Raw genomic sequence first — 16,159 nt, 5'->3', positions numbered from 1 at the left:
TTTTAATTTTTAGATTATTTTAGTACGGGTAAAATAAGTTTTTTCTTTTTTATTAAATGTTTCAATAATGTAAAATTTTAGACCTCAAAATAAAACAATCTACGATCCCAACGCCAAACAAGTTATAAATATTTTGTTTTCAATCTATGTTCCTGTTAATTTGTTTAATGAAGATCAACTCACAAGAAACACAAGACTTGCTTAAAAACATTTATTTAAGCAAGGATAAACATAGATACTAAATAAATGATGTACTCTCTTATATAGGAGGGCAAAGCGGAATTAAATTTTATTTATCTTTGGTATTACTTTACTAAGAATATCAACATTTATATATTAAAAAACGAAAATTGGCACAATCCTACACAACCCCTTGACGGAAATTAATTCAAAACATATTTGTACAAAAAAAACCGATTTTTTGGCACTTGGGGCGTAATACGTGTAAATTATTAAATTTTAAGACCTAAGATGATTTAAATTCACGTCTAAATTGAAAAAAATATACATTTAAATATCTTTTGGGATTTTTGTTTTTAGTTACATATTCAAATTTGTATTTTGTATAAAATTTGATTACTGTTCATATTATTTTTGTTTGATTAACTCTATCAGCCGTATTCTGATAAAAGTTCTGCTGTCTGCCATTAAAAACTTGGTTCTAAAGTAATTTACAAAACAGATTATCCTAAGAATTTTTTGAAACTCAATATTATTATAGATTAACATTCGAAAGATAGAAAAACCAATTATTCATTCGAATCGGATAGCAGAATAGTGTTGTATATTAAAATTAGAAAGAGATTTTTTTCTTATTTGAGATTCCGTTTTAACTTTACTTTCAAATAGAACTCTCATAATTTCTACTGTTGATGCATTTGGGAAACTATTCAATAATAAGTATTCAATAGTATTTCATTGAAAGCTCATAAACCATTTAACTGCATGATCAAATCTACTCACAAGGATATGAAAATACATGGAAAAGAAAAAATAATGTGCGACATTTTCTAATTAAAAACTAGTTGGGATTAAAAGAAAAATAAAAAAAAACCTTATTCTGAAAAACTTTGTACAATTTAAACTTTTTTAATGAAGTTATAACGTTTAGATGGTTTTAAATCAAGTGGAAAATTCGATAAATTCAGATCTTGGCGAATTTTCTTAATGTTTTACTTTGTAATATATCAACTATCATTAACGGTTTCGAGCATTTCATTACATTTCGATCAAACGATACATTCTTAGTAGAATATATAGGGACTCATTAGTTTCTAATATTTCTTTCACACGAATTCTTTAAATACAAAATGTTGACGTTATAATAACGTGGTAACAATTGATTGAATCGATCGATATAATTCAAATCTTACAAGAACTGCATTTTAACAGTTTTATCATCTTCTGTATTGTTTAATAAACAATGTCTTATTAAGACAATTTTGTTTAAGAAAAGAGAAAAAAAAAATAATTTTTAATAAATTCCCTAAGCATTTCAAAAAAACCTACGAGTATCTTAGTTTAATTTTTGCATGGTTTAAAAATACTTTTCTTTAAACAAATTCTAGTTTTGTATTTAGTAAATAAAACAAAATAAAAATGGAATTTTATGGAATGTAATTCACAACCAAAGAAATGCAATTTAATATGAATTGTTTAATAAAGTAAAAGCTTACTGTTTCCCTATTTATGTGTCTAAAACATAAAAACATAAATTATTATTAATAATACAAAATTTAAAAAGAAAAAGTAACCATTTATAAACTTATAAAAAAAGAAAAATTTAGTTTTTTTTAACAAAGATAATAATTTCGCTATTAATATTAAAATTCATTTAATTTTCTAATAAAATATATCATAAGTTTCTACGAAATAATATTAAATTAAATTAAAATAAATTATGAAAAAAAAAACGAGAAATAAAATTAAATTAAATGAAAAAAAAAACTCATTAAATAAATGTACGTTAGATAAAATTTTAATTTTTATTACATAGAATATTAAAAAAAAAACTTGTTAGAAAAGAACAAACATCTTTGCAGCAATAGTACATAATATGAAAACAATTAAAGTTTGATTTGTTTTTGTACCAAATTGTAGATTTATCTGCACACAAGACAACAAAATGAAAATAAATTATTACAACATTAAACCGCAGTATATGTTGAACAGATCAATTTTATTAATATATAATTTAAATTTAAGATAACAAAATATTAAACAAAACAAAAAAAAAAGAAACAAGAATTTTAAATAAATAAATTGTATATTCTGTGATAAAAGAATTGTTTTTAATTTTAAAAAATAGTAAACTTCTGTATGTTGTTGATGTACAAAATGAAATATCAGAATCTTTGAACTTTTCAGCAATCGTCTTGAATGGCTACAGATGCAAAATAAGAATAAACCCATAATTCAAGACTTAATGTACACTCTACGACAAAATAATAGCACATTTAGTTATGTTCATATTTTTATATAATTATTATTTTTTATTATTACAAGACAATTTTAATGTCATAGCCAGGGCACTGCTCATATGTCTTTTCCAATATCTCTAAGAATATGTCTTTGGTGTTTTCATCTTTCTCCTCTGGTGGGCCATGCGCGTATATAAGACTTATGTTGCGAATTTAGCCTTGATGCGTATTGTTGTGATGTGGTCGCACGAACTGCTGAAACACAAGACTTTTTTGCCTTAGTCTACTTCCAATAACAAATCCACACCCAAATAGACGCTTCCTTTGTTCTCGGTAGCAGTCGACGTAGTATACTTACATCGCAGTGTTTTAGTTTGCGGTTGCCCGGTCGATCTCATCGCACTTCTTGAATCGCTGTTATATCTGCCTTGCAGCAGTCGATAATTGCTCGCAGCTTTCGCTAATTGTTCGGCTGCACGTAGTCTGCTAAGGAACCTAACATTCCACGTACAGATCCGAAGTTCGTTGTCCTTATTTCGAGGATTTTTGGTATGCAACAATGATATTTTTACTTGGTCAGGAGGTCACCCTGACGGCACAACCCCCAACCTGAAGGGCCAGATCCTTAAAATAACCCCTAGGACATGAAGCCGAATAAACCGTTCCTTATTGGCCATATGCCGTAGAAGCCCTATGAGGTGTTCATTAAGTAGTTAAACCTTACAGGAACTATAGACTCCACCCTCGGGAATTCCTACTCTAAAATAAAAAAAATAAATAAATTGGGTGGCGCAACAGTCCGTTTGAGAACTAGGGCCTAGTGACTTACAACTCTCAACCATTCCTGTGTGCGAGTAATGTTGTCAGAAATGGAGGGGACCTACAGTTTATATGCCGAAACCGAACGGCTGATTTGAGAAAGCACTTTTTCATGACAAGAGTTACTCTTGAAGACCTCTGGCATGACAGTCCAACGCACTTACCATCATGCCACGGGTAAGAGAATTCCTACTCTGCCGTCTGGATAAGAAGAGGTGCCTTAGTGGAAACACTTTTCCGCCCTCATTCGTTTGCCGCCCCAACAACTTTCCACTGGGGTTAGAACCCAATCTCTAGTTGAGGTACTAGGCACCCGATGCTCACCACTGGGAGGTGAGAGCAGGAGTTGATTGATAGAGGTGGGTTTTGAGAAAAACCTGTGGACGATTGTGTCCTCTTGAATGTATATGTCACGGGATACCGACATAATACCCAAGTTCAAAATTCCCAAAAATCAAAATCCCCACACTTTAATAAATCCACAAATTCGTTATCCCAAGCGTAAAATCCCCTAAAGCAAAATCCCCAGGTTCTAAATCCCTATGCACATAATCCACAAACGAAATCTCCAAAACGATCTGAACGAATTTACTTTCTTCGTTTATTACGTATTAGTTTAAGATTGGAATTAAATTTAATTTTCAATTAAATAATTGAATAACTTTTTAGTTTTTTCTTTGAAAAACTAATTTGAAATAAGAAAAAAATTTCTTATAAACTTACCTTTTCTAAAATGATCTCCTTAGTTTTATTTTTAATTTTTAATCAGAAGTCCGAACCCTGATCATCGGTTCTACTCATCACAAGTCTTTAAGCACAGATTCACTACATTTCGTGTATATCCTAGAAATTATGTTTGGCGCCAAACATATTTTCTTAGATATACTCGAAATATGGTGGATCTGTACTTAAGGATTTTGATTTTGTAGATTTTAAATTTGGAAATTTAGGTTTCGAGGATTTTGGTTTTTGAGATTATAGATTTGGGGATTTTGTTTTGGGGCTAGAGTACCCAACCCATACATATGTATGTAACCATTTGAACACCATTATATAATGAGTGCTATTATAAATAGCAATGAGATACAACAGTCTAATTTTCAAAATCAATAAAAGTGAACCAATTCAGCATTTAATGATACGACAAAATGGTACTTACTTACTTAAGGTGGCGCTACAGTCCTGTGTGAACTAGGGCCTCACCCAACAAACTTTTCAATTTAGCTCGGTCCCTACCTAGATGTCTCCAGTTTCGCGCTCCAAGTTGGGTGAGGTCACCTTCCACTTGATCCGTGATCTCGAACGGACCCAAAGTGCTTTCATCCACTTTTGTTATAGTCCATGCTTCTGCACCGTATAGCAGGACGGGAATGATAAGGGTCTTATATAGCAACACTTTGGTCCCTCGAGAGAGGACTTTACCACTCAATTGCTTTCTTAGTCCATAGAAACAGCAGTTAGCAAGAGTTATTCTGCGTTTGATCTCAGGTAGACGAAGTCCTTGACTACCTCAAAGTTATGTCTGTCGATGGTGACGTTTTGACCAAGACGTCGGTGTTGTATGTACTTTCTTGACGACAGCATGTACTTTGTTTTGCCTCATTTACCGTTAAACCCATTCTGTTAAGATGTTTCCAACCTTTATGGAGCAGCGTGAATTCTTCATGGTCAATGGTCATCCTGCATAAACGGACGATTTTGGCAGGGATGCCAAAACTAGACATGGCTCTATACAGCTCGTCCCTGTAGATGCTGTCATATGCGGCCTTGAAATCGATGAAAAGATGGTGGGTGCCGATTTGGTGTTCTTGGGGTTTTTTGGGACTTTCCTGGTATAAAACCACACTGATAAGGACGTATCAGGTTGTTGACGATGGGCTTTAGACGTTCACATATTACGGCAGAGAAGACTTTATAGGCGATGTTAAGTAGACTGATGCCTCTATAGTTGGTGCAGTTTAGGTGCCACAAGATGTTAAATGGATCATCTTGCGTGACAGCGGAATTCAGTTCGTCGTCGCCGTTATACAGTCTGCAGAAGTGGTCCTTCCATTTGTTTGCTTTTCGTATGAATTCCCTTCAATTCAAAACTAATCGTTTAATTATATTATATTATAAATTATTTATTGTTTATATATCAAAACAGTTGTATTTTACTTCCTTAAACTTTGTTGCTAAAAGTACTACTTTTAACTAAGGACTGGACCTGAACATAATATTTACTGTCAAAAACAACTAAAATTTTTGTTTTCCCTCAATTTAAAATTTGAAAAAAAAACTTTGGTAATGCTTTAAATTATTTTCATGAAAATTGTTTCTAAGATAAATTGTTTCTAAAATAAATTCCTTAAACTAGCCTTCAATATTATTATAACATTTTTTGACACACATAAATAGTGAGCATTGAAGTAATTTTTACTGGTGACATATAGGAACTATACGGCAAGTTTTACTTTAGTAAACAATTTCGAACTAGAGCTTTTAATCTAATATGACATTACGACGGTAGAGAAGTCGAAAAAAGTGGTAAACTCATCTAAGTGTGTGACACCCCCCCTGATGAAAAGTCTGGATGCGCCCTTGATTGTACTCGAGTTTCGGATGAATATAGGCTTTAAAGATTATAGCTAAATCAGAGGAGGTAAAAAACTTCTTGCATCTTCGGAGAAAACCTAAACACTTAGCAGCATTTTTGGCGAAGTCAAATATGTGACCACTCCACAACAAGTGGTTTGTAATGCACAAACCTAACACTAAAAGCTCTTCAGTCTCTTCGATGCAAGGTCCACTCAATGGATATTGGCATTGGGGGAGGGTTGCCATTGAGTTTTCGAAGCATTAAATTCTATACGGTCTACACAATTTTTCTAGCAGTAAGACTAGAATTTGAAGCGATACGTAAAATAGCTTTAAGTGTAACCGCTCTTAAACGTCCAATACTGCGTAGCTTACCATCATTTTCGAGGTGTTTGAACAAACTCGCTATTACTTTTTAAATACTTTGCAATTTCTGCTGTTTTCATGTTTTCATTAAAAAGACGTAGAGCCACGTGAATGTCTGCACTTGTAAGCCGTTTTCCTCTACTCATTATTGAATAAAATACCGGATCTGTAATAATAATGCATAAAGGCATATAGAAAAGTAAACAGTGTCAACCTCGCAATGAGCAAAAGTGAAATAAAAGCATATTGAATGTCTTGTGCTATAAATTTGTTGCTGCGTTTCTTGGTGCTTTTTTAGATTACGATAATTCTCTGAGAAAATTTTCACATTTTTAAAATGAGAAAAAAAGTAAGATTGTATAATAGCTCATTTGAATTAACCAATTAAAACAGTTGCAATATTGGAAAATAATGTAATGTGCTATATTTTTTCGCAGAGTGTAAATAAGTTTGAAAATATTCTACAAAAAACAAAACTTTATTTTTTAACATATGGTTTAATGGTTTTTATCCCGAGAAGTTTATCGATTCTATTAAGTTTACCTACTACGGTGAAAATCACTCTTATTGGTCCATACAGCCCTATGATGATTTTTTCTATCTAAAACATCTTGCCTGCTTTCGCACAACATCATATGGATCTCCATACTGGAAGATTAACGTTTACAGTACGAAGACCAAGCTCCGACTTTTTCGCAACTATACGTGTCTAGTGTCATGTTAAGTAACCGCACATATCACAGATAAGCTGAATAGACGGTCTCGTAACATCCTAAGGATTTTTTGGAAAATGTTGGGGAGAACTCAAAAGGATTTTTGGAAACAGAACAATATGCCATGAAACTGACCTATGCCATACGGACGTTCAAGGCGATAAATAAGTAAAGTTGATGATTTGAAGGGGAATCATCCAATCTTAAAAATCAATTGTATTCCAACAGGAGTGAATTTTTTAAAAAGGTTTTCTTGAAATCTTTCAGAAAAACATATATTCGAAAGATGGTTTGGAAATGGCCAACTTTAAATGTAACCTTTAAGCGGGCAATTGAGCCTACATATTTGTGTAGCTTTTGTGAAACAACCTAGTTTGTGAAAAATTATGTGATCGGAAATTCTTCTTTGACTGTACTTTCTCAATTTTAAAAATACAAACTTATGTCTGATAAAATCAATGTCAAATGCTTTAATTTATTAATTAATAATTTATTTTCTAACCATTTACTATTATTGTTTTAATCAAAGAAAAAATATATTCATCTCTTAATGAAGCAATATGTCATATGGTATAATGATGGAAGCTCATCCTCAATCCTCAGCAAAAACTTAAGCTTTAATACTTTCCAGGTTAATACTTTTGCCCTTGTGCTCCTGCGAATACGTTGGCAATAGTGATTCTCATGCTGCATCCATTCAACTGATGGCAGAAAATCCATCATCTGATTACAAAGAAGTCATGAAGAACCTCTGTAATAATTGGCATTCTCCTATTTCGTATCTCAAGAAGCGAGGCTATATGCCCACCAATATCGAATACAAACCCAAAGTATTTCCAAAAAAGAAAATCTACCAGGAAAATATAAAAGGTGGAGAGAATTACTTTTTCTTCTCCGATAAGAACGAACAAAAACCAAGAAAAAGTATTACGTTGTTGGAAAACGAGGAGATTGATGCTGAAAAATCAAAAGCTCCAGAAGTAACAAAAATCGAACCAAACACAGCAGACCCCCAATCGAAGCCACCGGAGGAGATGACTAAGAATGATACCACCGGAATAATCAGTAAAGTTAAAAATAAATTCCTAAGCATATTTTCAAAAAAAAATACAAACAAAGACATCCCTGGTCAGGTGGAAGAAACTTTTGATCTCGAAGATCCCGAGTTTCTAAAGGACTACATCCATGATGATGAAGAATATGACATATTAGATAGAAGGATTTTTGCAAGGAGTGTTTCGGAAAATCCACCTCCAAAGCAATTCAATTCTTCCAATGAAAATATCTTGAGTTATCTTCAAGATCCAGAGATTCGTTTTATAAAGAGTTTCATAAATTGGTTTAAACAATATAAAGATGATTTAAAGTTTTTATCAATGTTAAACTCAAATATTACAACAACTGCTGTAGGAAAGAATTCGGACTTGAAAGATGGTGAAATAAAATCAAGTTCTTCTAAATCCGATACTACCGTGAGTACCAGTACAAAGCCAACTGATGTTGGATCAAATGTTCGAAATTCGACTGAATCAGGATCTAATAAGAAAGTTATTTCGACCACAAAATCAGCGAATGCTACTTCTGAGAGTAACGAAGTTGAAAATGGACTATCGACCACTGTTAAGACGAACAAAGTCCCGGACAAGGCATCTGCACCAAAAAACATCTCATCATCAACATCAAAACCTATTGGGAAAAATGATTCGAACGATTTTACAGTCGAATTGAATATAAATCAAAAAAATGGAACTGGAGAAGGTGAGTGATGATTCGAGTGTGGAAATTATGCGGTTTAACCAATGACTTTTTTTGGACCTGCAGGAGATGAGCCATTATACTATTAAAATATTAATTACATCCAAACACCCTTAAAAGTCTTAAAAACATAATTTTTACCCTTTATTTCATATTACATTCACTAAAATAATTATTTGGAGTAAACAATCTAACTTTTGTGTTAACTTTTTCAAAGCAAAAGTTGTACATCAATAGAGAATTAATAGGCCCTACCTTAAGTCAAAAGAATGTGAGGTATAATAGTACTTCCTTCTTCTTATTGTTTTTTGATAGTCACATCATCTAAGCGAAAACCATTTCATACTTTTTCTAAAGTAAATTCTTTTTAAAAATGTAATTTTCTTGCAGAAATCTGCCCTATACCAAAATGTGACTGTGTCGATTATGTTTCTACGACTCCTCCACAAATTCCTCAGTCTCCATCACCAAATGGAAACAAAACAATTATTAAAGTGAAATATTTGGCTCATCTCCATCATATGGTTGATGAAGTGGGTAAACCTCCGCATAAGCCACTCGATCTAGCTAAGGTTCAAGAAATTATTGATAAATCTAAAATATTGCCCACAGTTTCGATGGGTGGCGACAAGACAACCCAGTGTGCTCCCTTGCGACTTAACGATATGTCATTTGACTTGGAATGGAATAAAATAAATACAGTACCACAAAATAATCGAGAAAAGGCGAGTATCCTTGATCTGCCTTATATAAGTGAACCCCAAGGTCAAAGTTTGGCAGCAAAATTTTTACAAGGTAAGTCAGAAGGTCTATGAGAACTCCTTTGAATAAAATGTTGTTTTGCTCCTTCCAGAGGCGAACTCATACCCAGTTAAGAGTGACGAGTACTTAAAGCCTCCTTATAGTGATGACTTTTTGGATTCCCAACAATCTCTGCCGAGTGAATTGGAGGTTCCCCTTAAATCTAGTACGAAACGTGAAGTAGGTTTACCCAGCTTTGGAAAACATGGAGATATTTATTCATTCCCAGAGGATGATAACGCTTTTGATGAAAATCCTTATGAGGCCTCCCCCAAACGTCGTATAAAAGGAAGAGTTAGAGGACGGAACAAAAAGAAGCTGAAACATAAGCACGATACACCGCCAGCTGAAACTTTTGATGTGAATATTGACTTGAACGATGATACGAAGCAAGGAACTGATTTCGATTCCTTCGATGAGCTTAAGGACATTCAGTTTAGGGTGAATGACGATGAAGAACAAGCTATTTCGACATTCATCTCGAACCTTAACTCACCACCAGAAGTATTTAGCTTTGATGTGGATAAGTTCCTGAGATCAGCTGAACAAAACATGGAACCAAAGGCACCAGTATTTGATTTCCAGTCACCACCCGAAACAAGGACTTACTATGAATTCCAAGAATCACCTTCAGTTGAAAACGAAAAACTACCACTAATTGAACCGCTATCAGATGATGAAAATGGAGCATCAAACGTGAATAAACGATCGCGAACATCCCCTGAGAAGCGGGACCTCTTGAGGCAGTACATTAAAGGTGTTTCTAGTGCAATTAATCATAACTTTGACGATGGCTTCAAGATGCAAAGAAGTACAAATTATGATTCAGATGCAATAGATTCCATCAAGCCGAATGAAAAGGAAGATTCATTCATTGATTCTAATTATTTTGTTTTAAATGAAGGTATCGATCATGCATTCGATGTACCAAAACAGGACTTGGATGTTGTTCCGACTGATTACTCTTCGCAGAGTTTAGAGATTGATTTGGATTTGGCCAAAAAATTTCGGGACTTAAATATCGGAAAGTTTGAAAATGGTTTGTCTAAAGTTTTCGAATCGAAAAACGTTGAGCAAATCTCAAACGATAATAATCAAGTGGAATCTAATGATGAATGAGAATTTTTAATATATTTATTTAAGAATATTTTATTTGAATGTTGTATTTTTAAAATATAAATAATATAATATAATCTTTGCAAACTCGAGAGTTCCTCAAGAGAGACGCTTTGGCGCTTTGTTTTTTTTTCCTAAAAAACGGTGGCGTTATAAATGTTTACGCTGGTGATGGGAAGAAATAAAATAATTTCTACTCCCTTTGATTCTATAGGATGTTTCAATAAGGGCGAGTAGTGGCCGTCTTGCTTGAACCACATGTCGTCTAGGTCCATATGGTTCAATTTGGGCCATAAGAAATTAGTTATCATCGTTTTGTAGCGTTCGCTGTTGACGGTGACCACCTCACTAACGTCGTTTTCCAAAAAGTACGGATGAATAACACCGCCACGCCGCCGGCTCAAAATCCACACCAAACGGTAACTTTTTGAGGTTGTATTATCATCTGGTGAGCCTCGCGTGGGTTCGTGTCGTCCCATATGCCGAAATTTTGCTTCTTTACACAGCCTTTTATCCAAAAATGCGCCTTGTCACTAAAGATGATTTTTAGGTGAAACTTGGGGTGCTCTTCCAAACGATTTGAAGCCCAGCCAGCGATCAAAAGGCGTTGTCTATGGTCATGTTCTTTGAGTTGCTGGGTCAGTTTGATCTTATACGGGTGTAGGCGCAAGTCCCAACGCAAAATTCACCAAGTTGAAATCTGCGGAAGGCTGAGTTCTCGTGCACTCCGAGGAATAGACTTGCCTTAGGTTCTGCTGTACACTTCCACTGATCGCGGCGATGTTCCCTGCTGATATTGCGTTTCTTGAACGTACGGGTGTTGGCTGATTGTTTACTGAACCGGTTGTCTCAAATTTGGCCACAAAACGTTGAAAAGTGGACTTTGAAGGGCCACCAAGTCTACCGTAAAATGGACTCGATGCACCCAACGTTTGCATTAAAGAAAACTAATTTTGATGATAAAGTTTTATCTTTTAAACGTGTTGTTGAATCGTGTAGCTTGCCATGATGATTTGGCATAAACAACTTAATAACAAACAAAAGATTTAACAAATGTCACCAAGACAAAATGGCAGCCATGGGGCACCAAAATCTACCAGCGCTAAAACAAGACCCGATATTTTACTCCAATAGGATCTTCACTCATTTCACTCTTGGCGAGTCTAAACATTTCTTAGACTAAAATGTTCCTAAATATCAATACATACATATCATCTTTGCTCTTGATTTTATATTCTCCACGAAGTTGTTTTTTCAAGCTGCTTGGTCTATTCGTGAAGTAGGAGTAAAGTAAGTTAATTTTTTTAGCCCAACTCATCCTTAAATTTATTAAAACCAAGGTCTTAATAATTTTCGAAACCCTATACACTGCTTGTACCTTCTTTTTTTTATAATGAGCGCACACTCAAGGGGATATATTACCCTTATTATGTAGACACAGTGTGAGTACTAGGAAAGGGAGAGAGGGGTTGAAAGGAGATGTCGTAGCACATTGGTTTTGAATTCCTGAATATTGCAATAGCTGGGAAAGACAGAGTGTGGCAAGGCAATTCACATTCGCATAGTACGGCTAAAGAACGAATCTCTGTACCTGACAGTACGACCAAAGATGGGCTCGAGGGTATATTGATGAGCATTCCTAGAAGCGCGAGTACTACGTTTGAACTGTTTAAGGGGAGGAATGCAGCTGGCTATTTCTCTAGAGCATAAACCATTAAAATAACGATAAAAGAGGGTGAGGCAAGAAACATTTCGACGATGTTCAAGTGACGTAAATGATCTTATGATGGTAATATCACCAATCAATCTAAATGCTCTACGTTCAATACTATCCAAGAGGTTTAAGTAAGTTGCAGGAGCACCAGCCCATATTTGGGAGTTATACTCAAGCTTTGGACGTATATAAGTCTTGTAAATAACATCCAGATAAGAGGGGGAGAAAAACTTCTTGCATTGCCTTAGAAAACCCAAACATCTTGCGGCATTTTTGGCGACATCGTTCCACAAAAGGTGGTTGGTGATACACATACCAAGAATATCCAGATGTTCAGTTTCCTCGATGCAAGTGACATTTATGGATAATGGAAGGGGGGTATATTTCGCTTTAACGATACAAGACAGCATTGCGTTTTCGAAGCATTAAATTCCACGCGGCTTCTTATTCCCCATTGTACAATGCTGTTTAGGTCGGAATTTAATGAGCTTATCATATTTTGTCGTTGCAGTTCCACATCCGAAGAAGAGGGGTGTGAATATGAAAACGAATATGAAAAGCTAAGAGTACTATCGTCAGCGAAACAATGTATTGGATTAGATGTTGCAGACATTAGATCATTAATAAAAATGAGAAAGAGTGTTGGAGATAGAACAGAGCCCTGGGGCACACCAGAGTTTGTTTTGTGGTTTTCAGACTTGAATCTATCTAATACAACTTGTATTGAACGATTCGAAAGGTAATTACTAATCCAATTAAGGAGGGATTCATGCGAACCGAAAGCATGCATTTTCGATAAGAGAGCCTGATGCCAAACCCTATCAAATGCTTTTGAAATATCTAGTGCAATAATCTTACTTTCTCCAAAACTATATAAAGATTTGTTCCACTGTTTGGTGAGATGAACCATGAGATCACCAGTGGACCTATTGCTACGAAAGCTATACTGTCGGTCATTAAGAAGCTTTTGATCTCCAAGATATTTCTTGAGCTGATAATTAATCAGCGTTTCCATGACCTTGGAAAGAAGGGACGTAAGTGCAATCGGTCGATAATTAGACGGTGAGGAAGATTCGCCTTTTTTGGGAATAGGCTGGACAAATGCGGTTTTCCATTCGCTCGGAACGAGGCCTACTCCTCAGGACAGATGAAAAAGCTTACGCAGTGGTTTTGCCAGCGATGAAGAACACCTCTTCAGAACAATAGCGGGGATACCATCCAGACCAGCAGATTTGTGTATGTTAAGATCTTTTAGGACTCTCGCTACAGTACGAGTGCAAAAAAAGATTTGCCCCATAGAATCATTAACTCGCTCAAGTACAGGCGGAGTCATAACACTCACTGGCAGAGTTGAATTGGCGGCGAAGAGAGCTAACAAATGGAGTGTCATTCACAACGAGCGTAGGAACCGAGGAAGAGGAAGAATTCCTCATATTTTTTACAAATGACCAACAAAAATTTGTACTGCCTTTGGGACATTGCAGTATTTTTTGCCGTAATTGTTGGTCATGAAAAAGTTTGGTCCGTCGAATATGGGCGTTGCAGGCCTTTCTGGCTTGCTTGAACTTATTCCGGTTTTCCTCAGTTGGATTGGCTTTAAAACAACGGAAACTTACCTTCTTAACCCTAATAACCTCTTTGAACCATGCGTTTTCCTTAGGTCTGATGCTTTTAACCCTATTCGGGATAAAAGTTCTCATTCCCAGGAGAATCAAACTTGTGATCATATCAGCGCTGGCGTCAACGTCACTATCGAGGAAGCATAGTGACCAGTTAAAGATCCTGAAGTAATTATTAAGACCGTCCCAGTTGGCTTTCTCGTATTGCCAAACGGTTCTCTTAGGAGCTCTTTCTTTAACTGGAGAGTTTTTACACGAGAAATTTGCTGATATGACACAATGGTCAGATGTGCCTAGAGGAGATAGAACACGAGAACAAGAGTGTTTTCTGCTCGACCTACCACGTCCGATATTCGAGTGGGCTCGTTAGGTGGTTTAACTCAGCGAAGATCTCAGCACACACTCCTTCTGGTGTTGACTGGCCCGACTGGCGAGGATAGGACGAAACAATTCTTAACACACCTACTTAAAAACGATAGCCAAGAATGGTGTCCCCTTCTGGCCAGTCCTTTAGTATACTTTGCGGTCTTCTGATTATAAAATTATACCAACTTATGAAGATCGTTTGATACTGAATAATCTGAAAAAGCCCCTAAAATCTTAGCGAAGAAATAATCGAAACATACTTTCGTGTGTTCAGAATACAATTGCCGCTGTAGCATCGGCAATACATGCAAATCCAAACGTTTCGACTCGAAACTTGTCGGGGCAAGTTGGAGTTAACCGAGTGTCATTACCTTACATTTTCCTGTTCGCAAGAATTTTGCCGAAAAATGATTTCAATGGCCGAAGAAGGCAACAAATTGGGGGCATTTATAAAGCTAGTGGCTACGTAGTCAAAATTGAAGTAGGTTTGTGAATCGGCAGGTTCAGACGACATAAGAGACTTGAAAGTAAGGCATCCGATTGGCCAGCTGCAAAAACATTGCCTTCCAATTAAGGCAATATTAAGGCAATTTTATTGAAAAGTAGATTGGAAAGTTAGCCAAGAAAAATCTCCCTGGCTACCAAGTCAATTCCAATTATGTCAAAATGAAAGCTAATCATAATTTTTCATTTAACTTAAAGCTGAACTTAATTACTTTGTGTTTTGTTTATTTTCTGCACAATTCGATGTTACGTTTTATATAAAAGGGTTCCTTATCAAATTGATAAAAGAATAAGAAATATTTATTTAAAATACAAATTACAAGTCGAAATTAATTTTTAGACAATTATGATTTAAGTACCTAGTTTTTGCACGATAATTTTCAAAGTAGATGTTGAAGAAGTAAAGTTTCAAATTTGAAGTTTATGACATTTTGCATTTGTCCAAATTTACGATCAAAGTAAGCAGTTGACTGTAAATGAGGTCCCTTATGTTGTCTGAACCTGCCCAATCAAAATTGCTTGTCAATTCGGAACTGTCATATTAATAAATGCCAAATGCAAATACTAAACTAAGGAATATTTGTGATTTCAGAACTTCAAATAGTTTTTCTATTTTTAAATTCAATTAAACCAACTAGAGGATATAATAAGATTGATTTATATTTGTATTTAAATACCAAAAGATTAATTTAATTTTTAATTCTTGTGACCTTGCTGAGCAGCTCATTATGAAACTTCAAAATCAGTGTCTACTAACGTTGTAGCCGAATTTTGTACACTCCGTCGGAGAGGAAATGTGAACTGCTTTTGTAGTTGCATTTAGCCAATCAGAATCTTTTGACTACGTAGCACTAGCATATTGAATGTGCCCATTGATTAATTGTTTGTTCATGTTTTATGAGGCTCATTTTGATCTAAACGGCAATGTAAACAAGCAAAATTGCCTAATTTGGAGTGAATCAAATACAGAAATTCTTGATGAGATTGAGCTGCACCCAGAACGAGAAACTATGTGGTGCGCAGTTTCATCAAGGTTTAGGCTGAGTTCAAAAATGCAACTAGTTGCTCAAGAATGCCCCAGATATACAATATCAAAAACCAGTTCAGAAATGCCATCGAAGTAAGCGCCTATAAAAAAGTATGATAGAAATAATTAAGTTGTTTTTTTGAGTTACGCTGGTTTTGGTTTTTTAGTGTCTTGACAAAATTCTTTCAAAATGTCCAATAAAAACGTATTATTAGGACTTATTTAAAAGGTTTTGAATGGAACAAATTCATTTCTATGAACTATAAATATTATATTGCAACTTATCAATAACAAATCATCTTATTTTTTGCAAAAAAAATTTATAAATATTCACTTATTTTACCTACTCAACTTGTTCTGAC

At 34.9% G+C, this 16,159-nt stretch overlaps 1 protein-coding gene across 1 annotated transcript; it reads left to right on the top strand.

The window, feature by feature from the left end:
• The first annotated feature begins 7,294 nt into the window (after positions 1-7,294).
• Positions 7,295-10,665, top strand: LOC129951312 (uncharacterized). Its single transcript, XM_056063405.1, has 4 exons — positions 7,295-7,465; positions 7,527-8,653; positions 9,263-9,445; positions 9,504-10,665. Exons 1-4 carry the CDS (start codon positions 7,446-7,448, stop codon positions 10,568-10,570), a joined length of 2,397 nt encoding a protein of 798 aa, XP_055919380.1. The 5' UTR covers positions 7,295-7,445; the 3' UTR covers positions 10,571-10,665.
• The last annotated feature ends 5,494 nt before the right edge of the window (positions 10,666-16,159 follow it).

Source organism: Eupeodes corollae, chromosome 3 (assembly GCF_945859685.1).
Source record: "Eupeodes corollae chromosome 3, idEupCoro1.1, whole genome shotgun sequence".
Lineage (NCBI taxonomy): Eukaryota > Metazoa > Arthropoda > Insecta > Diptera > Syrphidae > Eupeodes > Eupeodes corollae.
Note: the sequence above shows the minus strand (reverse complement) of the source record. Positions and strands in the feature narration are given on the sequence as shown.